Genomic DNA, 24,888 nt, shown 5'->3' with positions numbered 1-24,888 from the left:
CCTATGGAACAGCTGGAACCTCAGAGGGTTACCTATGGAACAGCTGGGGCCTCAGAGGGTTACCTGTGGAACAGCTGGAACCTCAGAGGGTTACCTATGGAACAGCTGGGGCCTAGAGGGTTACCTATGGAACAGCTGGGGCCTCAGAGGGTTACCTATGGAACAGCTGGAACCTCAGAGGGTTACCTATGGAACAGCTGGGGCCTAGAGGGTTACCTATGGAACAGCTGGGGCCTAGAGGGTTACCTGTGGAACAGCTGGGGCCTCAGAGGGTTACCTATGGAACAGCTGGGGCCTAGAGGGTTACCTATGGAACAGCTGGAACCTCAGAGGGTTACCTATGGAACAGCTGGGGCCTAGAGGGTTACCTGTGGAACAGCTGGGGCCTAGAGGGTTACCTGTGGAACAGCTGGGGCTTAGAGGGTTACCTGTGGAACAGCTGGGGCCTAGAGGGTTACCTATGGAACAGCTGGAACCTCAGAGGGTTACCTGTGGAACAGCTGGGGCCTCAGAGGGTTACCTATGGAACAGCTGGGGCCTAGAGGGTTACCTATGGAACAGCTGGGGCCTCAGAGAGTTACCTATGGAACAGCTGGGGCCTCAGAGGGTTACCTATGGAACAGCTGGGGCCTAGAGGGTTACCTATGGAACAGCTGGAACCTCAGAGGGTTACCTGTGGAACAGCTGGGGCCTCAGAGGGTTACCTATGGAACAGCTGGAACCTCAGAGGGTTACCTATGGAACAGCTGGGGCCTCAGAGGGTTACCTATGGAACAGCTGGGGCCTCAGAGGGTTACCTATGGAACAGCTGGGGCCTAGAGGGTTACCTATGGAACAGCTGGAACCTCAGAGGGTTACCTGTGGAACAGCTGGGGCCTCAGAGGGTTACCTATGGAACAGCTGGGGCCTCAGAGAGTTACCTATGGAACAGCTGGGGCCTCAGAGGATTACCTATGGAACAGCTGGGGCCTAGAGGGTTACCTGTGGAACAGCTGGGGCCTACAGGGTTACCTATGGAACAGCTGGAACCTCAGAGGGTTACCTGTGGAACAGCTGGGGCCTCAGAGGGTTACCTATGGAACAGCTGGAACCTCAGAGGGTTACCTGTGGAACAGCTGGGGCCTCAGAGGGTTACCTATGGAACAGCTGGGGCCTCAGAGGGTTACCTATGGAACAGCTGGGGCCTCAGAGGGTTACCTATGGAACAGCTGGGGCCTAGAGGGTTACCTATGGAACAGCTGGGGCCTCAGAGAATTACCTATGGAACAGCTGGAACCTCAGAGGGTTACCTATGGAACAGCTGGGGCCTCAGAGGGTTACCTGTGGAACAGCTGGGGCCTCACCCATGGGCAGAAGCCAGAGGAGCCAGGCCTTTCTCCCCTGAAGACCCCAGTCCTGATTCCTGTAACACCCAGGCTGCGAGCACTGAGCAGATCTGTGCATGAGAAACCTCTCCGTCTGTGGATAGAAGGTCGAGGGACGCCTATGAAAGTCTGGAAGTGACCAGGGCTGGGGTCGGGTCAGGCAGCATCACGGCACAGCAATGGGGACGCGTCGCCGGCGGAGGGGCAGCCTACATGTCGTAGAGCCGCAGCTGCTCCTGCACGTCGCCGTGGGACATCTCGCCGAACGTCTCCTTGTTGTCCTCCATGAGCTTGAAGATGGCCGCCAGCTGCTCTTTCTGAACTCTGCGGGAAGGAAGGACACAGAGGCGGGGGGAGAGCAGTGAGCCTCGGGGCAGGGGAGCCCTCCGGTAGTGCTTCGCGAGCGTCCAGAACAGCAAGAAAACTCCACTCCAGCCGACCCACTCACAACAGCCTGGTGTGGTCTAGACTCGAGGACTCAGCCAGAGGGTTCTGAATCTTGGGTCTGCCCTGGAGATTTGGGGACCCCCAAGTTATGGCTCTGGTTCTCGGTGCCTGTTTCCCCTGGGACCGCCTTTTGCTGCTGACCACACATCTCAGTGAGGCGAGGAGGAAGGTGGGTCCCCTGAAGGGCTGGAGGTTCTGGGCAGAAATGTGCAGAGGAGCCAAAGCGAGGAGAAAGCACATGGTGGGCTGGGGGGCGGGGGAGCGTACAGATGTGCGTGGCCAAGGGCGAGGGGTGGGGTGGCTTCCGCTGCTCAGAGGAAGGGGCGCCTCTCTGATTTGCACAGACACCTTGTGGCCTGCGGTCCCTGCCCCTCAGGTGTGGCTGGGACCGGCTTTGTTCAGGACACTCCGGCTGCTCCCTTATCTTTTTTTATTTTTATTTTTATTTTTTTATTTATTTATTTTTGCTCCCTTATCTTGACGAGGCTCAGCCGCGCTACCTGCCCAGCGCAGGTGCAGACCTGAAAGGGTGTGAAACTGCAGCGAAACCCAGGGAACAGTTTGGTTCTTGTTGTCCTGCCTGGTTTGTGTGCTGTTGGCATGACCGGGCGCTGTGTGCTGGCACCGGCTCGCTGCTCTGGCTTCGGGCCTCTGTAATTCCTCCCTCCACACCACACCACACCACACACACCGCCAGCTTGGCGTCGGTCCCTGGAGAGTGTCAGCCAAGTGGCAGGGTGGGACCGCAGCACCTCCCCGCAGCCGGGCTGCTGCCGTCACTGCAGGTCCGGCCGGGCAGGGCTTTGGCACGGCCTCCGGCACCGCGGGCAGGGCCAGCACCCACGCTGCTGGGCAGGGGGCGATGGCTTGTCTCACGCCGGTCCTAACACATCCCTTCTGCAGGGACACGTTTCCCCGCCCAGCCGTCTGACTGGAGTGGCCCCTCGAGGCGGGAGGACTGCAGTCCCCAGTGCCAGCCTGTGCCCCCTGGGAAAGGAATTTCCGGGGTTTCCTGTGGAGCAGAGGGAGCCTCGGCCAGGGGCCCCACGCCTGCCGCCTGAGGAAAGGGCAGCACTGGGCCTGGGTGTGACTGAGCTCCTTGGGTGGACTCCTCACTGTCCGTGTGGGCGCCCCCAGTGAACGCAGACGCTCCGTGTTCCGGTGGCCGTGACACTGCACACTGTTAACAGGGTGGACGTGGGACTCGGCACCCTGCCAGGCATCAACATGAGAGGAAGCTCAAGTTTTAAGGGGTTCAAAGGAGATTATCTTTTAAAACACCAAGCAAACCTGAAAAAACACACAGTAATCAGGATCATCTACTCCGAGTTTATTGGACGGAACAGAGGCTGAAACGCAGGTCCAAGCCGTCAGCAGGACGTGAGGCCTGGTGCCCACGTGCGGAGTTTGCAGACAGACTGAGGTAACTGGCCTGGAGGGAGCCGCCTGCTTATGTGTCAGTAACTCCCAGCCTGACAGGACTGCTGTGGCTGTGCGGGCCACTGTGCTCACAGAGGACGGCTGTCGTCACGTGGCTCTGTGGCTGTGGTCGCTGCCTGTTCTGCCCTCAGCCCTGAACCTCAAGGATCAGGCCCAGAGGAGAAGGGCCCTGGGAACGTGACAGGCCGAGGGGCCGACATTGGACATCGACTTCCCAGCCTTCCGTTAAATGGAGAAGATTTTCCTATTAACTTACTACTTAAAAAATGTTTTAACCAACACATCTAAAAACTGTAGACTAGTTTGGCCTAGTAGAAATACTATCCCATATAAAACTCCAGGAAACCAACCTGGGACCGATCTGATTATCTGGTGAAGCTCTAACTCATCTCGGAAACTTTCTAGGGAAAGGCATAATCGAGGAGAAATCTATTTGAAGCGAACACTATTATTATTATTGCTTCAGCCAAAGCTAAGGAGGCGACGCGGCTGAGCCGGTAAGAACAGTGAAAAGGCCTCGAGCAACAAGAGGGCTGATGTAAGCCTCCTCCAGAGGGAACAAGGGAGGGCGGTAAACCAAGAGCCAGCCCTCGCGTTGCTGCCTGCTCATCTATACAGCGTCCGTCACCCCGAACGACTGCGCCAGACCGAGAGCAAGAGGGAAGTGGCCCCAAGGCAGAGGAGGGCAGTGGGCCATCCCGACCTGCTGGGAGCAGGGCAGCTCGCCCTGTTCGTCCTGTCACACCTGAGAGGCCTCGGTGCGGGGGAAGCAGGAGGCCTGCCGTGGAACCACCCTGATGGTGAAGGGACGGCCTTGTGACTGTCTCAGTGTGCAGGGTGCGTGGCACAGGCAGGGTGGAGCGATCAGAAAAATCGGTGTTCAGGGCGTGAGAACACTCCTAAGCCCTCTAGCGCAGCAAAGCAAACCCCCACGCCAGGAGGGGGGGGGGGCCTCGCACCCACAGCCAAGGCGGCGGGTCCGCAGCCAGGAGAGGCCGCTGAGGGTCAGGTCCCTGTGGTGCAGGCTAGATGCCCTGGGAGCTGGGCTGCTCTCGGGGGTCATTTATCGCTCCAGCTGCTAAGCTGCCAAAAGGAAAAGCCTTAGGAGGGCGCTAAGGGCAACTTCATTATTCTTCGGCTCTGTGAAGAGAAACGGAGAAAAGATCATTGGTTTCACTCTGATCGGACGAGTACCGTGCAGAGGAGGGGAACGGGACGAGGAAGGATGTTTGGAGTTGCAGAAGCCGGCTGGCCGCTGGCTTCTCAGACACGGGAGGCGCAGTTCGCCTCAGCACCTTCAGCAAGATAGTCTGTGCCCCTAGCCGCGGGGCTGCACGGGACCCTGCCCGGGAGCCCGACAGCCCGCCGGCCCCATTGCCAGTGTGCGAGGCATTTGGGTAGTTGAGGTAGTTAGGTCAGGTCCCGCATCCAGGGAGGCAAGCAGGGCGGGCACCGGGCACTTTGGATCTTGGCCTGCGGCTGCACTGGGATGTCCTGTGACGCTGGATTGCTTCCTGGTCCCGCTGGCCGGGTGTTGTCCCTGCTGGGGACACTGGCAGCTTAGGACTCCTGCTGCCCCCATGAGGCCAACAGTGTGCCCCCTTTTCCAAATGACAGGAAAACAGACGCGGGGCAGGGATCTGATTTTTGTCCCTCTGGCGCCCTCTTCAGGTCAGAGTCAGTGCCTGTTTCTAGAAATTCACACCCATGGGCATGTCAGGCAGCAGAGACTAGAATGTCCCACAGCTGGGCTCCTCGGTCGCCTCCCCCCTTGCCCATTGTGCTGTATAGAACACTTCCACTAGAGCCGCGTCCACTCCAGCACGTCCGGCCGTCCTGCGGACCTTCGGAGTGGAGCAGCGCTGGGTGCCGGTCCTCGGCTATCAGCCAGCCTGGCCTACAGCCCAGGCCCACCTTTCCTCTGGCCCAGAGCTGGGAAGAGCGGGTGGCGTGCAAGGAGGGGCGTGGATGGTGGTGCTTCGTCTTTTTCCTGCCAGATTGGAAGCCAGCCAAGCCCACCGGCTTCCCTCGCTCTGGGGGGAGGGGGACGTCTTGCTGGGGGGCACAGTCACCGGCCTGCACACCCACCGTCCCAGCCACACTCAGGTGGATGTGGCACCTCCCAGAGAAGCTGCGGGGGGAGCCGGGGACGCCCCCAGCCAGGCAGAGGCAATGCTGAGGAGCCTGTGAGCGGGGAGCCCCAGGCCCCAGAGGACAGAGGAGGAGGGCGGGCAGAGACAACGCAGGTCTGTCCTCAGCAGCAGCTGCCTCTGGGTCTGCGAAACCTCACCACTGTCCGCCCTGGGGCAGGGAGTCGGATCTGTGAGCAGTTCCAAGGGAGAAACAGATCTGGTCCCTTGCTTTCGGTCCTGCTGCTTAAGGGCCATTCCCTGAAAACTTGTAAACTGAGGCTTCGGGCTTGCTAGGTCACGTGACCATGCACGAGTCAGGCTCTAGGTAATGTATGTTGGCTGATTGATACTTAAAGCCAGGGAGTTGCAGCATTTATTGTTCACTAGCCTGCAATTTGACGGACCCTGAGTGCCAGGGGAGGAATTAGAAACAGGCAGAGTTTGGTTGTAGGAATTCGGCCCCCAAAGACGAGAGCATCCTTTCACTGGCTCGTGGTTTCAGCAGACTGACAATCACATGCACGTATTGTTCATACCGATGCTCCTGGGCAGTTTTCTGGGCTCAGCTGGGGCCGGAGCTGCCTCATGCCCATCAGCTGTGCCAGTCCCCACCAGAACTATCTTGCTGTAGATGAAAGGCAAAGCCAGACGTGCCAGCCTCTGCAACCCAAGCATCGCCATGCCCGGAACAGCAGTTGTGAGAGGGGGGGCACCCAGGAGCCCCACACGGGGCGCAGGAGCTGACCACATGCAGGGGCAGGAGGAGCAAGCAGACGCCACAGGCAGACTCGGGGGACAGCCACGGGGAGCATGCTGGGCGGGGCAGGGATGAAGATGAGCATGAGCTCCCCACCCTGTGAGGGACCCTGTTCGAGGCCCACGAGGCCCACCTGACCCTCCTCCTCAGCTCCGGCCGCCCCAGTGGCAACCACAGCCTGCGGGAGGGCGAGAACTCCGGCCCCACCCACAGAGTACGAAGTGGGAGTTGGTGGTCCAGGGACTCCACAGATCCAGGAGGGAGACCCTCTTGGGGAACGCAGTCTGCTGCCTGAAGATAACGGAGAAGGGACCTCCCTCCCCTTCCCCTGGCCCCAGCTGGGGACCCAGCGACAGTGCAGCCTGACACCTCCCCCAGGCCTGGCGTGACGGGCCCTCCCATCTGCAGTGCACGCAGCCTAAGGACAGGTCCGGCCACAGCCTCTGTCGGGGCCTTCGAGGGACCACAGGCTGCCAAGAAGCCCTCCCTCCTTAACCCCGAGCTGCCAACTTCCTGACGGGGAGGCTTTGTGGCCACGTGGTCCCTGCTGCATCCAGTAGCTGCTCCCTGCAGGCAAAGGAGCCGGGCAGACTGACAATCCACCCGCCACCGGACTAGCGCGAACGAGCTGTGGCCGCCAGCCTCGCTCTGGCCCTGAAAACCTGCCTGTCCCGCCACAGGAGACAGGGTTTCCGCCTCGCGCTGTGCTAGGAGCTGCGCCACCTTCTCAGGGAGGACCAAAGCCGAGCGGGTTCCCGCCGTCCCTGCGGCCCCCACCAGAGGGTGCCAGCCCCCCACCAGCTGGGCCAGGAGGCCCGCCGGGGACTCGCCTGGGGAAAGGGACCCGTTCGCCTGCGTGGTGCCTAGCACGTGTTCCCTGGTGATGAAGGCGGCGGAGGAGGGGTTAGACCACCCGGTCATTTCGGGGACACATTAACAGACAGGATGAGGGGAGCACCCCTAGTCTAAGAAGTCAGTCTCCTTACCAAAAGGATTTGCAAGAATATTGTGGCTCAGGACCTAGGGAACTTGCTACAGGGAAGTGAGGTCAGAGGTCAGCTCAATCCTGAAATATAAAGCCAGCACACGTCACATCAGAGGCAGCGCCCTCGTCCTCGTCCTCGCAGGGAGGGTGGAGGCTCCCAGGCCACCCACCCCTCCGCCCCAGAAAAGCCGCTGCCGGGGACCGCCCCAGGGGGAGGAAGGGGTGCCCGGCAGAGGGGCTGTGACGTCTGATGCTGTGGGGGGCTGGTGAGAGGAAGGAACAGGTGGCCGGGCCCTGCACTACACAGTAACATGCCCTCCGGATAGTGTGCCCTCCGGTCCCCTCTGGGTGCTGGGGAGTGGGGTGACTGCCAGACTCCTGCCAGAACCAAAGGGCTCCAGGCCACAGGCTGTCTGAGCGCGTGGGGACGCTGGGCTCGGGCAGACCTGTCTCTCCTCAGCCTCTAGCAGGGTGGGGTGGACTGGAGAGGCGCAGGGACCCTGGGTGTGCGGTGGGGCCGCCGGGTCCGGGAAGAGCTCAATTCTAAAAATGAGAAGCTGCGCCTGTGCGGTCACTCAGGGCTCCCCGGAGCAGAACAGATCAGAAATGCCCAGAACAGACAAAAATGCCCGCGGACGCTGGGCCGGGAGGGCGCTGAGCCGGGAGGCGGCGGCTGCCGAGTGGATGAGCGGGAAGAATCCGCTGTGCCCGAGTGATAGGTGGGTTTTGCCATGAACTCTGCATGTAAGTGAACAGCCGGATCTGCTCCAGGCCCTCCCCTGGCATCTCTCTCTCTTTCTTTTCTCTTTTCTGTGGGGGGAGGAATGGGTGCAAGGATTGGGCTCAGCATCCTCCCCCCAGTGCCCCAAGGGGACTGTCTCCAGGGGAAACCAAGCCCGGACAAATATTGCCAGGAAGGAAAGAACCGCTCACGTGACCATGGAGACTGTCAGAGTGGGTGCAGCTCACAGGGGCGAGCTCCTCTCCTGGCCCCGGAACAAGGGTCTGGGTGAGACGCAACCCCACGCCGCCCCTCCCCCCGCCCACAGATGCCGAGGAAAGCTGAGCCCCAGGAGGGGCCACCTACCTCTGCTCCTCCTCCAGCTCCTCCTTGGTCATCATCCTCTTGTACTGGCTGCCCCGCAGCTTCCCGGGGCTGTACTTGAAGAAGGCCTCTCCTCCTGCAGGGGGACAGAGGGTGAGCGCCAGAGGCCCCCCCCCCCCTCAAAAAGGGGCAGAGGCCCCTGCACACAGTGCCAGCCCGGGTGCAGCCTGGCCCCGAGAGGACCCGGCTCACCCTCACCTGCACTCGAGGCTTCCCACACCCTCCACGAGAGCCCACAGCCACTTAGGAACTCTTTTAGGAGCTGGAAACGGGGTACCTAGACAAAAACCAGACAGCCAGAGAGCAGGCAGCCCCCCTCCTCGAATAATATGGCTCCTCCCAGGACCAGGCTGAGCTGCCCGCAGGGCTCACCGAGCCTGCTGTGTGTGAGGCCCCCTCCCCCATTACTGCTGTGCTCATCACCGTCAGCGGAAGGAGCTCCTCTCTGGGAAGCAGGCTGAGCTAGGCGCTGGGCTCCCTGCTCTCCTTGGCCCCAGGCCCGGCACAGGGACCTCCCACCAAGGCCCTCCATCTTCCCCGGCCCTGGGGCCCATGCCCTGCATCCCGGGGTGTCATGTCGGCCAGGCTCACTGTCTCTGTGCCACAGCTGCCTTCGAAAGAACAAAGGGGCCCTGGCTGGTTTGGCCCAGTGGATCCTGCGGACTGAAGGGTCCCGGGTCCAATTCCCTGTCAGGGCACATGCCCAGGAAGCACCCAATCAACGCTTCTCTCTCATCATTGACATTTCTATCTCTCTCTCTCCCTTCCTCTGTGAAATCAATCAAAATATATATACACTAGAGGCCTGGTGCATGGATTTGTGCACTGGTGGGGTCCCTCGGCCTGGCCTGCAGGGATCAGGCCAAAACCGGCTCTCTGGTTCTCAGGTGATGCACCCCGGAATCGAGCTCCCTCCTCTTTGGTTCCGGGTGGGTCACCCGAACCACAGCTGCCAAGTCACTGCAGCTCAGCAGCTCCTGTGTTGAGTGTCTGCCCCCTGGTGGTCAGTGCGTGTCATAGCTACCAGTTGGAGCATCTGCCCCCTGGTGGTCATTCTGTGTCACAGCTACTGGTTGGATGGTCAGACAGTCACTTAGGCTTTTATATATATACTAGAGGCCCGGTGCATGAAAATTCATGCACTGGACGGGGGTCCCTCAGCCCAGCCTGTCCCCTCTCACAGTCTGGGAGCCCTCAGGGGTGGGAGGCGACCCAGCCATCAGGGGAAGGCGACGCCTCATCACACTGCTGCTGCCACTGCCGGCAGCGCAAGCCTCAGCCGGCCCTGGTTACCTGAGTCTCGGGCACCCCTGGGCAGCTGGGCAGCCGCCATCCGAGGCTTGCCTGCACCACAGCTGGCCCTGGGCGGCTGTGGGGACGGGGTGCCGCCATCTTGTGGCTGTGGACGCCACCATCTTTGAGGGCGGGACAGCAATTAGCATATTCCCTCCTTATTGGCTGTGGGCGCCACCATCTTTGCAATGGCGTGAGGGTCAATCAGCATATTTCCTCTTTATTAGATAGGATTTATTAGATAGGATATATGTATGTATGAAAGAACAAAAGGGCAGCTCTCCAGGCCTGAGGGGGGGCCCCGTGACATGGAGCAACGGCAGGTGCTGGACACTCAGATGCGGCACAGGCCAAGGGCCACAGGGCAGAGGAGGAGGCCGAGTGTCCAGGAGGAGGGAGCCCTGTTGGGGAGCAGCGCCCTCGTGGGGGGGGGGCTTCAGCCCTCAGGCCTGTGCATGATGGCCTCTGGGCTGCTGGGGACAGGCTGAAGGGCTGGTTTTATCTAACTCCCAGGAGTGAGTACAGACTTGAGTGCGGGAACTGCCAGCAAACCCTTCCCACACGCGTATTCTTTTCGGTTCTGCTCTGGCGGGCTCACCTCTCTCTCCCCAAGGTCGGGAACCTCAGGCACCTCCACACCCTGCAGGCCACCCTGACCTCCCGCGCCCGCCGCTGTCCGTGCCACGTGGTCACGCAGGCGGATGTGGGCCCGCGGGGAGGAGAGGCTCAGCTCTCAGGTTCTCTCTCGGCCAAACCAGGAAGGTCTGGGTGCAAATTCAGAACCCAGTCACAATGCTGTGGGGTCGGTCTGCCTCTCACCAGCACTCGCTTAGGAGGTGGCAGCTCTAGGGGCTCCTCCACCTCCCCCCCCCCCCCCCCCCCCCCCCCCACTGCCCGGGGCTGAGACCTCTCCTTAGGGAGCAGTTACTTATTCTGTGTTCACTCAACAGACAGTGAGAACTGTTCTGGGTGTTGGGGCCAGGGCCATGAATAAAGCACAGCGAACAAAGATAAGTAATTCAATGTGGAGTTTACAATTGGTCATGAACGCTCAGCTGAAAAAGACAGTGGGGAGCTGGGGAGGGGAGGGGCAGGCTGCCGGGGTATCTACCTGGAGGGGGGTAGGGAGGCTTTATAGTCAGCAAAGCAAGGAGGCCCTGGGATGGGGCCAGGGGCCTGGCTCTCCTCCAGATGGGAGACTGGGTGACTCCCTCCCTTCTCACTGGAGTCCCCCCTCCCCTAGCCGGCCCCTCCCTCCGGGCTGAGCTCATAAAGGGCCAGAAGGCTCACATTGCAGGGTCTGGACGCAGGGGTCTGGGGCTCTGGGAACTCTGCTGCATAATTCAGGGCCCCTGTTTGAGGCCTGAGTCTGGGCACCAAGAGAGCCCGACAAGCCTGCCACGGGCAGAACCCCACTGAGCTGCAGACTCCCAGCAGCTGGCCACCCATGCTGCCTGGGGGCCTCAAAAAGAGGCCACAAAGAAGCCCATTAACCTCCAGGCAAGGCCGCTGGTTGCTGTTTAGAGAAATAAAACAGAAAGTGCTGCCAGCTGGGCGCTGCTCAAGGCTTCAGTTCATGGCGCAGGTCTGGTTGGGGTTGTTTTCCAGGCCAGAGAGACTTCAAAGGTTTTCACGTGATCACACGCCTGGACCATGCATGGACCCAACTTCCAATGTGCTGGGTCAGGAGGGCTCCGTGCGACCGCCCCCGGGAGGGGACATCCTTTTGCAGTCTCCTGTGAACCCATGAGTGCTTAGGGACACAGGTCAGCCAGCCTGGGGACTGAGCTGCTCACGCTGGCCTGGGCGCCCATAACCTCTCCTCCCTCGTCAGGGCTGCCAGGAGGCGGCCTGGGATGGGGTGTCCAGGGCAGCGGTCAGATACGGAGGGAGGGCACTTGTCCTGGCTGAGGGACCTCCAACAGCCTCAGCTTTGCTTTTGTGTCCCCAAGTCACCAACAGGACCACCCACGTGGCAGGGTCAGACCCTGGGGCCCCGGTTCCTGCAGACAATCTGGGAAAACAGACAGCTGCTGGGAGGGAGAGCCCCTCAAGGGTCTGATGTCCAACTCCCGCCGCCCCCCCCCCCCCCCCCCCCCCCCCCCCCCCCCCGCCCCAGCGCCCTGCCCTGCCTCTTCCCCGGAGGCTGTGTTGACAGATGCGGACAGCCCGCCCTGCTGGCCCACGCCAGCCTCGGTTACTGCATTCCTGCAACCCTCTTCCGCGGCTCCTGCCAGCAGTCGACTTAAAGTCACAGCAACAGCCTTGCTTTTTAAAAATTACAAAATGCCCTAGCCTGTTTGGCTTAGTGGCTAGAGCGTCAGCCTGCAGACCGAAGGATCCCGGATTCAATTCCGGTCAAGGGCACGTGCCTCGGCTGCAGGCTTGATCTGGTTGGGGGCGCGTGTGGGAGGCAACCAATCGATGTGTCTCTGTCACACGGATGTTTCTCTGTCTCTGTCTCTACCGCTCCCCGCCACTCTCTCTGGAAATCAGTGGGAAAATATCCTCTGTGAGGTTTAACAACAAAAAATTACGAACTAGTTCAAGCACACCCTAAAGTACAGCGGCAAGCCCTCCGTGTGCCTGCCACACAGACCGAGCACATGCTGGCGTTTGCTTCGGCTTTTTTTAAGAAGTAAAACATGACAGATCCAGCGGTGCCAGCTCCACCCGCTTTGGTTCTGTCTGTCTGTCCAGGCGCTGGCCCCAGGGGCCGCCTCCCACTAGGTCAAGTTTGCATTGGTCTGTTTCCTCAGGGTCCTGGTCACTCCCTTTCTCTCCTGGCGCCTGGGCCCTGCTGGCCAGCGGGTCTGGCCTGTTAGCTGGAGCCGCTCAGGCCGGGCGCCTGCTCCCGGGGCCTCCGTCCCAGGCGCCCGCAGCAGCTGGAGTGGCTTTGGCCCCCATGACACGGCAGAGGCGCTTGGAGGGCAAGTGAAAGGCGTGCAGCCGTGACGCCGGGCGCCGAGGGGCAGCTCAGGACCCAGGTCAGGGTGCTCAGTTCCTCAGGAGACGGGGCCCCTGTGTTTGGAGACAGCTCCCCATTTACAGACGGAAGGAGGTGGGCGGGGAGGTGGGTGGAGGGAGCGGCTCTGACCTGGACATCTTTGGGGCCCGACAGGACTCCACGTCTCAGCCCCTCTCCCTCATCCTCTCCCCTCGGACTGCCACTCAGATCTCAGCTGGGACCCCAAGAGCCCACAGCGCAGCAGGCGTTCATGGCCAGACAGCGCCGGCCTCGGTGCCAGGCCCCACTCACCATCGTCTTCCTCAGGCTCTGCTGGGGGTGGCTCCTCCTCGCTGTCCTGCTCCTGCTCCTCTTCCTGCAAGACGAGGGGGGGGTCAGTGCCGAGGGGGGGTCAGTGCCGAGGGGGGGGTCAGTGCCGAAGGGGGTCAGTGCCGGGAGCTCAGGACTGTTTACTCGTGACACTGCCACTCGGCGCCTGACCTTGGTAGAACCAACCTGACCCCGGGCCCACTTGCAGGAGACGCCCCGCAGCAGCGTGGGGTGGTGGTGGGCAGCATGCCAGGCCGAGGGGACGGCCAAGGCCCAGCCTGACCATGCACGCTCCGCGCCTGTCCTTTGAGCGTGTCCGGGACGACCGGATGGGGGCCACGGCCAGCAGCAGGTGGAAAGTGTGATGGCAGCACAACTGGCCGAGATGGTGGGAGGCCCTGGGCCGAGGGACGGTGTTTGACCTTGCCTCGTCCTCTTTAGGTGGGTGCTGGCCAAAGCGTTTGAGTGCCACTTTGATAAGGGACTGGGGACGCCCACGCCCTCACGACAGTGAGGACAGAAGGCCCACGAGGAAAGCCGCCGGCTTATCTGAGGCCGGGCCGGCCCCACAGGGAAGCTGCACCCGCGGTCACGGGCTCCGTCCCGCTCTGCGTCGTTCTACCCCTCACGTCGTCGTTTCTACCCCCACCCAGCTCAGTGCCTGGTTTCCCCGAAGTTGGAGCTCTGCCTTGTGCCCGCTGTCTCCCCCGCAGACACGATGAGCAGATGGCTGGAAGGGCCGTCCTGGGATGGCCTCGGTGGGAGGAGGAGTGACTTCAACTCGCAGGAATGCTGGAGGGCGAGGGGAAGTGCCCGTCGCTCCCGCTATGGGGGTGCAGGGTGTGGCGGGGCCTGTGGCCCAAGGAGCTGTGACTCAGAGGCCAGTGGACAAATAGGGAAATGCCTGCACGTTTAAGACGGGGAGACAGCACGGTGAGCTGCCCACAGCGAGGAGGCAGCACCGCGGACACCCCAGGCCAGCTTCAGGGCTCCGCTTCTGGGGGTCCAGCCAGAGTCTGCGCCTCGGCAGGAGCACTGGGCATCAGGCAGGCGCCAGAGCGAGCTGAGCGGGGCGCAAAGTTTGCACGAGCCTGAGAGCTGAGCCCTCTCTCCTGGACCACACGCACAACGTGCAGCCGGCGGCTGGGTGCGGACAGGGCGGCTCTTCTCTTAGCCTCGGCCCATCGCCACGTGGGCCCGGCTGCCCTGGGCGCCGGTCGGTACCCGGGGTCTCCCGCAAAACGTCTCTGTGGCTGCGGGGTCCCCAAAGGAGACGCCCTGGACTCAGCACATCCACTTCTAGGGATGCGCTGGGCTAGAAGGCCGTCCCCCTGGGTGTTATGCGATGACTGACTGTGCGCGACAGAAAACAAAGCGACGCTCCTGAATGTGTACCCAGAGTGACACGTGACAGGTCAGCATGTTTGGTTATATGTTCACCAAAATATTACCCGGTTACACGTGTCACCATGCATGTAGACCACCCAGCACCGAGTACTAAAAAGGAGGCAAGCCCGGCCGCATGGCTCAGTGGTTGAGCGTCGACCTATGAACCAGGAGGTCACGGTTTGATTTCCGGTCAGTGCACATTCCCAGGTTGCGGGCTCGATCCCCAGTGGGGGGGGGGTGTGCAGGAGGCAGCCGATCAGTGATTCTCTCTCATCATTAATGTTTCTCTTTCTCTCTCTCTCTCTCTCTCTCTCTCTCTCTCTCTCCCCCTGCCTCTCTGAGATCAATAAAAATATTTAAATAAATAACTAGGTGCAGCCTCCCGGGGACTTGATGCACATGTGACAGGGTGGGCATGGTGACCCCTAGGGAGGGCGGCAGCTCTCCGAGGTGCTGGGGGAGAGCCCCCCCCTCAACACGGCCAGATGCTGGCCCACACCGAGAATTAAAATGAGAAGCTTAGCGTTCCAATGTCAGCAAGCCAAGTGCAAAAGACATTTAATAAGTAAATATTCAACTGATGTGTTCTGTAGGTGTAGCATTTACACTTCCTAAGTGATTAATATTTAAAACTGCACTCAGACTTTGAGGGCACCCCTACATCCCAGAATTAAATGAGAGAGAAATAGCGTGGACGTAGTGGGAGAGGCCCACAGTGCTTTGTAACTTCTGGAGAGGTTCTGTGACTTCAGATGCACAAAGTAAAGTCAGTGTTTCACTGTGAGACACAGGGAGCTTTAGGAGACTTTGTAAATTGGCCACTTCCTGTGTTGTGTCGGCACAGAAACCTCCCTTCAGAAAGTGCCCTGTGAAGTCCTAGGTTCCTGGGCTCAGTCCCCAGCCCTCCACACACCAGCATGTGGCTGTGCCCCAGGGCCCACGTCCCCTTGGGGACAAGGGGGCCGAGCAGAGGCCATTCGACCCCGGCCGTCCCTGCCTATGAGCCACTCAACTCCAAGTTTCTGCCCGCAACAGCCAGAGTCCTGCCACTGCCCTGCCCACGCACACGGCACTCTGCTCGCCCAGAGCATCTCAGGTTCTTCCGGGGGGGGGCTTGGGGTGGGGGCGGGGCCTGTGTCAGATTCCAGTGATGAACTGCTTTGCAAGTCCAGGAAGGCACAATGTTTAGTTGGTTACTTAGTGGGGTTTTAGATAACATCGTCATGGAAAGGATTCCGTTGTTGGTTTATAAGAGTAACAACAGTCCTGGCCGGTTTGGCTCAGTGGATAGAGCGGCGGCCGGTGGACCGAAGGGTCCCAGGTTCGATTCCAGTCAAGGGCACGTACCTCGGTTGCAGGCTCCTCCCTGGCTGAGCTCTGATTGGGGCTTGTGCAGGAGGCAACCAATCGATGTGTTTCTCTCACATCGATATTTCTCTCTCTTTCCTTCTCTCTCTAAAAATCGATGGGAAAGTATCCTTGGGTGAGGATTAAAAAAAAGTAACAGAAACACAAGTGCTGATACCGATCATACGAGGCAGAAGGGTGCGTTTTAGAAGCTGTGATTGAAACAGAGGGAGACCTTCCGGAAGCTCTTTAGCCTCCAGCCATGCTCCTTGCTTCAGGACGGCGACCTTGGGCGCGGGAGGGAAGAAATAAAGGAGAGCATGTACAGAATGCTGGAGCCTCCTGCCAGCCCAGCCCGTCTAGAAGAGCTGCCTTAGGGATTGGCCTTCTCAGGCTGACCGCACCTTCCACCGTTAGTTCTTCTTTGCCACACGCACTTTTGCAGGTACATTTTTAGGAACACAGGGTACATCTAGGTGACACAGAGGGGTCCTCGGGCAGGGCTGAGCCTGAGGGACGCAGGGAAGGCCGTGGAGGGGGCGAGATTCTGAGCGGGGTGTGAGGTGAGGCTGCCAGGTCTGGGTCTGTGGTACTTGGTTATGGCAGCCGAGCAGACCCTGCTCTAATGGAAGTAAACAGTTTAATGAGAATTGTGACTGGGCGACACCCTCTGAGACAGACGACTGGCGTCACCCCGCCGGGTCCCCAAAGCAGGCCCGGGCCGAGACCCAACCCTGCCCCGCACTGCCCGGTCTCACCCTCCTATTACTGGACGGTGACTGCTCTGAACTTCAGCTGCTCAGCTCTGGCCCCAGTGGAGGGGGTGGGAGCGGGAAAAGCTCGGGGAAGTGCCTTCCCATGCCTCACCCGTCACCCGTGCCGAAGCCCCGTGCCCGGGCCCTCCGAGACCAAGCGTGGCGGGCGGGCAGAGGGGACAGGCAGGTGGCTGTGGGGCACAGAGTGACTCAGAGGGACGCTGGCTTCGAGGAGCCACTGAGAGCCGGACACAAACCCTGACACAAACCCTGCCGCAGCCATTGCCATTTATGGCTGCCCTGGGGATCCAGCCCGATCCTCACCACGGAGGCAGGGGAGGGAGAGGGACAGAGACGAGAGAGATACAGATCTGCCTGTCTGCCTGCCAAGGACAGGTCCTGCAAACAGTGTTGCTGGGACCCTGTGACCAGCCACCTGAGCTGCCTCCTGCTGTGACCACACCCCCTCCCCCTGGTTAATCTGGGGTGACTTTAGAGGACCCATCTCCACCAGGCGGGGGAGGTAGGGGGAGGTTAACTCACTCCTGTGGGGACGCTTGTCCCTCCGCTCTCAGGGGCCTGCACGCACTGCCCGGCAGCGGGGAGGGTCCAGGAGCCCCCCCCGCCCCCCCCGCCATCCCTGAGGCTCCCCAGACGGGCACGGAGAGCAGCAGGGCGGGCTGCCTCCCGCCCCAGGCTCCACGCAGGCTGCGGCCTGACTGCCCCCTCCCTCCAGCTGGGTCCATCAGGCAAGCAGGCTGCTCATCTGCAGCAGAGGGAGCCTCGCCTGGCGGGGGAGGTGGGGGGAGCGGGGAGGGGGCGGGGGGGGGGGCAGAGAAAGCTGGGCTGGCGCCAGCGCGGGGCTGCTGGGAGGGCAGGCGGCAGAGGTGCGGCTGGGTGGCTGCACACAGACCAGCACGTCAGCTCAGCACGCAGGCTCCTAACGCGGCTCCAGGCGAGGCTCTGCAGCCACACCTGCCCCTGGCAGGCACCCCCGGGGACAGGGACTTAGGTCTTCCTGTCCTAAACTGGCCCCTCGCGGCTCGCCAGCTGTTCTCCGGGTCCAGCATCGTGACCCTTCACTGTGGCCCAGCAGGCTGATGCCTCTGGGGTTCATCCTGTCCACGCTCCTCCACCGCCACTCAGTCCTTCATCGGCACCGGCTCCCCACCCCGCTCCTCCAGCTCATCTGCCACCTTCTTGGTGCTTTTCCTGCTTGAAACCCCGTACAGGCAGCTGCCGTGTTCAAGTCTAGAGCATCGGACTTCAGACTGAGGGCCGCAGGTCCAGGTCCAGTCGGGCACACACCCGGGCTGCAGGCTTGATCCCGGCCCGGGTCGGGCATGTGCGGAAGGCAACCAATGGATGTGTCTCTCACATCGATGTTTCTCTCTCTCCCCCCCCCCTTCCTCTCTCCCTAAAATAAATTTATTAAGAATCTTTAAAGGAGGAAGGGCAGGAATAGGGGCCAAGAGCCCTCCCCGAGCAGCTCTGCCTCTGCCTGGGCACTGGCTCCCTCCGAGCTCGAAGAGGAAAGCAGGGATCTGGTGCTTTAAGAAACGCTAGAAGCTGAAACCGGTGTGGCTCAGTAGATAGAGCGTCAGCCTGCGGACTGAAAGGTCCCGGGTTCGATTCCGGTCAAGGGCATGTACCTTGGTTGCAGGCACATCCCCGGTAGGGGGTGTGCAGGAGGCGGCTGATGGATGTTTCTCTCTCATCGATGTTTCTAGCTCTCTATCCCTCTCCCTTCCTCTCTGTAAAAAATCAATAAATTAAAAAAAAAAAAAGAAACGTTAGAAAACCACTGAGCTACTGGCCGCCCACAACTCTGGTGGCTAAAACCTGCGGTGAACTGCCGGTTCTCCAGCCTCCGTCCGAGGGTCCCGGCAGGGAGCTCGCTGCCCTAGAGCGTGCACGGCTCGCCCAGGCCGTCCCAGGAGGAGGCGAGCGCCTTTGACAGGAGCCCGTGTTTTCTTGTTGTGTTGCCGCCTGGTCGGGCAGGGAGCACTACTGGGTGCCACTGGGTGCCGGGCCTGGGGAGCTGGGGTGTGGGGGTGCACAGGGCAGGCAAGGACCCTGGTGTCGGGAGCTGGGGTCACTGCGACCTGGCTGGGAGGGCCGCTAGGGGCGCACATGGCAACGCCAGGCCCTGAGGTGGCACAGGCCTGGGGTCTGGGTGCTGGAAGGCCTCGGAGGCTGCGCGGGGGGCAGCTGGGCAGGAGGCAGAACCCGGGTCCCGCCCAGTGCCGCGGTGGTACCAGTTCAGAATGGACTCTGCAGGCAGTGGAAGCCGCTGGGGGCTCTAACCGGAGGGTGTGAGATGAGGTGTCTATGGAGTAAGGATCCCACCGGCCGCTGGGTGTGGCGTGGGCGGGGAGGGGCTGTGGGAGGACCAGGCCACAGGTTCTGGAACAGCCCAGCGAGTTGTGGAACCAAATCTGCTGGCACCTGGATCTTGAACTTCCGGCGTCCAGACCCGTGAGAGAGAAATGTCTGTTGTCTCGGCGGCATTTTGTCACAGCAGCCGAGCTGACCAAGACAAGACTGCAAGGCGACACGAGCAGCTGCCAAATACTTATCCGGCGCCCTCCACTGTCCGGCCCGCCCTCCACTGTCCGGCCCGCCCTCCACTGTCCGGCCCCACTTTGGTTAAGAGAGCAGAAGGGGCCGCGCTGACATCACCAGGGTCAGGACTGACGGTGAGGGAGGGCATGCACCCGCACCTCCATCGTTCTGGGAAGGCTGCGGGTCTGCACCTGGCAGGACGGGGGGGGGGGGGGGGGGGCACCTGTGGCAACAGGCTGGGAGGGGGCACAGAGGGACCCAGCTGCGGGATAACTTCAGGAAGGCAAGCCGGGCCCAGCTGCGTGGGAGGACAGCCGAGGCTGCGCACCCGAGCACCAGGGGTCCAAGCAACCCAGCCCTGTCCGGACACCCCACCGGGCTCCTGTTCTCCAACACTGTGTTTGAAAAGTTCCAAACCCCAGGAAAGCTGGGAGAATAAGACAGTGACCGTCATATCTTTCACCTAGAACCGCCCACTGTTCACACGTCAGCATCTTCGCGCTCTCTCCCCCCACACACCCACACGTGTGTGTGTGTGTGTGTGTGTGTGTGTGTGTGTGTGTGTGACTGTGTGAAGCACGCGTCTTCCCAGGAACAAGGACATTTGTCGACAGCCACAGCGCCAGCGGCACACTCAAGAAACTGAGCACTGAAGCAATAAAATGATCTCATAAACCATTCGTTTGAAAACGTCCCAATTGCCTCCCAAATGTCCTTCATCGCTCCCCACCCCACCCCGATCCAGGACCCAGTCAGAGGCTGGGCATTGCACTTGTCTGCCAGGGCTCTCCGGTGTCTCCTTTAAAACGTTTTTTAAAATATTGATTTTAGAGGGAGAGGGAGAGAGAGAGAGAGAGAGAGATCAATCGGTTGCCTCCTTCAGGGGCCCAGATGGGAACAACCGTCCAACTGAGCCACGCCGGCCAGGGCTCTCCGGTGTCTGCTTTAATCCAGAGGGTGTCCTGCCTGTCTGGTTTGGGGACAGGACACGGGCCAGCTGCCGAGGAGGAAGGTCCTCCTCAGTCTGAGCGGAGCCAGGACCCAAGGGCCACGATGCCTGAGCTCTGGCCCCGATGCAGAGGCTGAACTCTAGCACTGTCTGAATGACACTTGACCTTCACCCTTGACCACCGTTTGGAAGCCTACGCTATAGCCTCACCGGAACCCACACCTCATTAGGTCAGAAGCCTGGCAATCCTAAAATCCCAGCCCTCACATCAGCCCAGAAAAGCCGTTTCTGGCCTTAAAAGGACCCGCTCCGCTCTGGAGCCGTCCACGGTAATTCTGGGTGGGGGTGGGGCGCGCCTGTGGAGCTTCCCCCGCACTGAGCCCTGAGAAATGGAAGAAAGGGGTTCTCATCCTTGACTCTGCCTCACTGCCCGCCTCCCTGCCCTGGCCCGCTGACCCCCCTTTCCGTCCATGCTCATGTCCCAGCCCACGGAGGGCCCTTGGCACCGCGGGGACACTTTCCGGGGGCCCCCAGCCCCGTCCGAAGGCTGCTGCTCTGGGCTCCAGATCCTTCTCAATAATCAGCTTTGTGAGCGGAGGCAGCAGCTGCCCGGCCCCCGGGCTGGCAGGGCAGGGAGCGGCGGGATTAGCAGGGATGTGGTTAATGGAAAAGCAGGGGGAGGGGAGAGGCGAGTTAAGTGCTGCTCTCCGGGGCAGGGACTTCCCGCTCGTCCCCTCCCCCTCCCCTGCCGCCCTTCACTCAGTGAGAGGCCGGCGGCTGGCTGGGGCCTCACCTGCTGCCCAGACAGACCTGCTCATTTTCCCCGGGGTCCTTCCCGTCTGCTCCGAGGGCTCAGGCTGTGGGACAACCCAGGACAGAGCTGGGCCTGCTCTTGAAATGAGCGAGTCCCTTTCCAGACCATTTCTGGGCAGCTGCTTCCAGGGGAAACCCCACACGGGACGGCAGGGGACTTGGGGGACAGTGGCTAGCCGTGTGCCCCCAGCGGCTGGCCCAGGCCCTTACACACAGCAATGACTCCATGTTTGCCAGTTAGGGTTAAGGGGGGCTGGACAACCCAGAAAGGGCTGGGACGTGAACCCACAAGGAAGGGGAGACCTCTGAGAGGACACGGACGCCACATTAATTCTCGGTCAGGGGTGGAGTACCGCAGGACGGGGTCGGGGAGGCCCGGCCCGGACTGTAGGGGGCCCTGTCCGAAGCCACTCGCCCCCGGGCCTGCCTTCTCCCAGAGCGCGGTGGCTGGGCTGCGGGAACGGGAAACCCACGCGGTAGGCGCCAGCTGCAGAGGCCCGGGCCTGGAGGGAAGTCCTCTCAGCAGGGCTGCACCCAGAGGACCCACATCGGGCACTTTAACCCTCAGTCCAGAGCGGCCACGGGGCGAGAAGGGCCGCGGGGTAGAGGGCAGGAGCAGGCTGGCTGGGAGCGAGGGCAGCCTGCGGCCGGCGGCTCAGCTCTCCGCTCCCCCGGTGCAGGCAGAAACCCCAGACGTGGGCAAACCCCAGCTGCCCGCCACGGGAGCCTCAGGTCCCGGAGAGCACAAGTTCCCATCACACCGGACCCTGTCCAGCCCGGGACGCACACAGCAGCCTCCTCAGAACCCAGTCTGGTGGCACGGAGCAGCTCGGAGAAGGTCGGGTTCTCAGAAAAACCTCTCCTCCCCCCCTTCCCGCCCCCCAGGTTGTCTCCAGTGTAAACCATTGTGTCCAGCGGACTTCAGAGTGGGCCGTGCGCACAGCTGCCGGCGCCCCGAAGCCGCTCGCTCCGGGTTTCCACCTCCCGGCCATCCTCCCGTCCAGGAACGGAGCTGGAGGGAGACCAGGCGTTCTGACCGGACCGGGCCCTCGGGCCAGCCTGGAGGGCCAAGGGGCTGGGAGCCTGGGACGTTGGTTTCCAGTGTGAAGAGGAGCTTGGGGAAGGGAATGGTGCGGGGGGGGGGGGGGGGTGCGGGCAGGCGGGACACCAGACACCTCCCTGGACGCCCGAGCCAGGCCGGCGGGCGGTCTGGGCCGAGCTGACCCGCAGGGCGGGTGGGCGCTCAGCTGGCGGCATGTCCGCCACCGGGCCGTGCCGGGCGCAGGTGCAGCGGGGAAACGACCGTGAGGACGGCTGCGATTGTCCGGCCTCTCGCTCAGTCCCACCCCCTGCGACGTGACATCACCATCCGGCCTCCGGAATGCACCGGCCTGAGAGGAAGGCACCATCCCTTTCTTTCTCTTCCTTCGCGAGGCCGCGCTCGTGCTCCTTGAAATAAACCACTTGCACGTGGATTTGGGAACCGCGGGCGGGAGGGGGTGGGCGTGCGCCCCGGGAGCGGAGCCGAGGCGGAGCGCGACCGCGCGGGGAGCGGGGCCGGGGGCGCGAGAAGAGGAAAGCAGCCCGACAACAACGCAACTCCGACGGGCTCGTCCCGGGGAGACACTTCCCGGGAGGATGTGAGTTCGCTCGGCGACCGCCTTTCCTGCCGGCCGCGGGCTCTGTCCTGCGGGGCCGCCCGTCCGAGGCCGGGGGCGCGGTTCCTGGCTCCGCGCGGGCGCAGGGGCAGCGGCGCCGGGAAGGGAACGGACCGGAGGGGGAGAGGCGCTCGGGGCCGGGCCGTACCTGCTTCTCCTCGGCGGCCTGCTCCTCCGCCGGCTCCGCGGGCTCCCCCGGCTCCTGGGGCGCGGCCGCGTCCTCCGTGGCTGCGGGGCCGGGCGGCGCGGAGGTGGCCCTGACCGCGGTCGGGGGCGCGGGCTCCGGGGCCGCGCGGTCGGGGTCCGAGCTCGCGGCCGGTCTGCGCCGCAGCAGCAGCCAGGCCAGCAGCAGCGCCAGCGCCGTGGCCAGTGCGGGCAGCGCGGCCAGCAGCTCCGCCAGCGCCTCCATCGCCCGGCCGCCCGAGTGCGCGCCCGCAGGGACCCCGAGGAGGCTTCCCGCGCTCCGCCCCAGGGCGGGGCCCCGCCTTGGACCCGCCCCCACACCCCGCCCCCTGGGGTGACAGACCCCGGGGACCAGAGCCCAGACCCGCTGGGAAGCGCATGTGAGGCTGGAGGAGGGCTGAGCCGCCTTTGCCCGGCGGGCCTGACGCTCTGAACGCCGGTGAGATTTCTGTCATCTTTGGCATCATTTTGGCCAGTCCAGAGGGTCGTCTTAGAGAATTTGGAAATGTAAGTGCGAGTTTGGGCCAAGGAAAGCCAGGAAGCTCGTGGAAACCGGCCCTGGACTTCCTGGAGGACAGCGAAAGCTGCAGCCGGCCCGCTCCCGTCCAGCCGCTTGGTGAGCTGTGGACGGCGCTGCATTCCCAGAGGCCGCTGCCAGCTCTGCCCGTGAGCGGCCCCCGGGGGGGGGGGGGTGGCCGCCCGCCGCCCTCAGCACAAAGCGCGCTGCCCGCACCGGCTGGCTTCTGGAATTCAGCTCCAACGGCCTGGGGTCGACTCCGTTTCCGTTTCAGCTCTTTGCGTAACTCTGATGCCTGGGCGGGTGGAGTGAGGGAGAGGAAGCCCCCTGTCCTAGCTTCTCCAGGGTGTGTGCTGTGGCGAAGGCTGTCCGGCTCCATGGCAAACATAAAGCCGAATGTTGCAAAAAAACGAGGCCCCGGTTTTTGCTGAGGAAGCATTTCATGTCGTTGGAAACACTGCGGTGCTGAAGCCGACACCTGATGTGAGCCAAGATGCTAGACGGATGCTTCCTTTACACAGGAGGTGCACGCACGCCCTCGGCCGGGACAAACAGGATCCTGCAGCAGGGTGAGCTTAGCCTGCTGCACCCTGACATCAGGCCGGGGCGGGAGTGTGAGGAACGACTCCACGTGGAACATGCACGGGCGGTGAGCACACGTGACCACTTATCTGTGGAACGGCCACACACGGCTCAGGGCATCGAAGCTGCCAATATGCCTGCCTCCTAGGCCGCACTTCTCACCACGTGTCCGCAAAACTCCGGTTCCTCCCCACACGCCTGCCTAACGTCCTAACTCGCACCAGCGCGGAGCCTCCAATAAGACTGCAAAGCACTTATGCCAGCAACTTGCTTGCCGACCCTTAAGTACTAATTTACAGAGAAGCCACTGCTAAGCTGAGCATAAGCTAGACTGATCATCCTGTTCTTTACGACCATCTCATACCCTTGTGAGCGGTAAGGGCTTCTGGGCGGGGCTCTACCTGCCCGACCAGCGGCCATCGGGCACAGGGTACACAGCAGCCCCTGCTGGGCAGGACGGGCACCCTCGGCACAGGACAGCGCCTGGCACTGGAGCAGGTGCTGACTGCCTGCTTGATTGACAGATGGGCCCAGTGTGAGCGATGTGCCTGTGTTTGGAGGCCCTCAGAGGCGTCACCCTAAGCATCGCAGTGCTGAGGCCTGCGTGCAGCCCTGGGCTCTCGGAGCCGATGGAAAAGCCGTTGGTGCCGCTCATTCCCAGAGACCAGGGCCCTCTTGATGTCTTGGCTGTCCTGGGTCCCCAACTCTTTTTTTTTTTTTTAATCCTCACCCAAGGGTATTTTTTCCATTGATTTTTAGAGAGAGTGGAAGACAGAGGGAAAGACAGAAATATTGATGCAACACATAGATTGGTTGCCTCCTGCATGAGCCCCCACCAGGGCCCAGGCTGGGGAGGAGTTTGCAACCAAGGTACATGCCCTTGACCGGAATCGAACCCGGGACCCTTCAGTCCACAGGCCGACGCACTGTCCACTGAGCCAAACCAGCCTCGGCAGGGTCCCCAACTCTTAATATGCCCCACTGCACCTCCCCATCAGTCGTTTAGTCCAAGATTCCTTCTCTCATGACCCAGCTTGTTGGTTTTAAAATCATCTGGAGAGTAGCCCCTAAAGCAGCTTCATGTTGTACGTTGTACCTTCACTCACTGTTGTTGACCCCATTCACAGGCGCAGCTCACGCCCGTGTGCCCACCTCCTACCTGGTCCCGATCGCCCGGCCCCACTCCACTCCTTTGTCCCCACCTCACCCCTGACCCATTATTTCCAGATGTTGATTATCAAAGAGGAATCACTTTGGCACCTGGGGAAAAGCAGGGTGGCTAATCTCTCCAGTTCACATCACCGCACCGTCCCAGCCCTGCCCCGGCTCA

The 24,888-nt window shown here is 61.8% G+C and overlaps 2 protein-coding genes across 8 annotated transcripts in view; one reads left to right on the top strand and one right to left on the bottom strand.

Annotated features, from left to right (window-relative positions):
- Window positions 1–24,888, top strand: part of METTL23 (methyltransferase 23, arginine) — a 40,892-nt gene that overhangs the window by 4,969 nt on the left and 11,035 nt on the right. The window lies entirely within an intron of this gene.
- MXRA7 (matrix remodeling associated 7) lies at window positions 1,055–24,888 on the bottom strand. 5 transcript variants are annotated; one of them, XR_013815080.1, is made up of 5 exons: window positions 22,425–22,838; window positions 12,783–12,846; window positions 8,213–8,306; window positions 1,321–1,688; window positions 1,055–1,073 (listed from the first exon to the last, which is right to left on the bottom strand). XR_013815080.1 is itself a non-coding variant. In XM_079798180.1 (5 exons), exons 1-4 carry the CDS (start codon window positions 22,683–22,685, stop codon window positions 7,173–7,175), a joined length of 453 nt encoding a protein of 150 aa, XP_079654306.1. In that variant the 5' UTR covers window positions 22,686–22,825; the 3' UTR covers window positions 1,187–1,688; window positions 7,127–7,172. The 5 variants fall into 5 exon arrangements, 4 of the variants coding, with proteins under 4 accessions (XP_079654306.1, XP_079654304.1, XP_079654305.1 ...); XM_079798180.1 differs by lacking the exon at window positions 1,055–1,073 and adding an exon at window positions 7,127–7,206 and having other exon boundaries at window positions 1,187–1,688; window positions 22,425–22,825; XM_079798179.1 differs by lacking the exons at window positions 1,055–1,073; window positions 1,321–1,688 and adding exons at window positions 3,122–4,391; window positions 7,127–7,206 and having other exon boundaries at window positions 22,425–22,816.

The sequence above is a fragment of the Cnephaeus nilssonii genome (assembly GCF_951640355.1).
Source record: "Cnephaeus nilssonii genome assembly, chromosome: 19".
Lineage (NCBI taxonomy): Eukaryota > Metazoa > Chordata > Mammalia > Chiroptera > Vespertilionidae > Cnephaeus > Cnephaeus nilssonii.
This window is presented reverse-complemented; position numbering and strand designations above follow the sequence as displayed.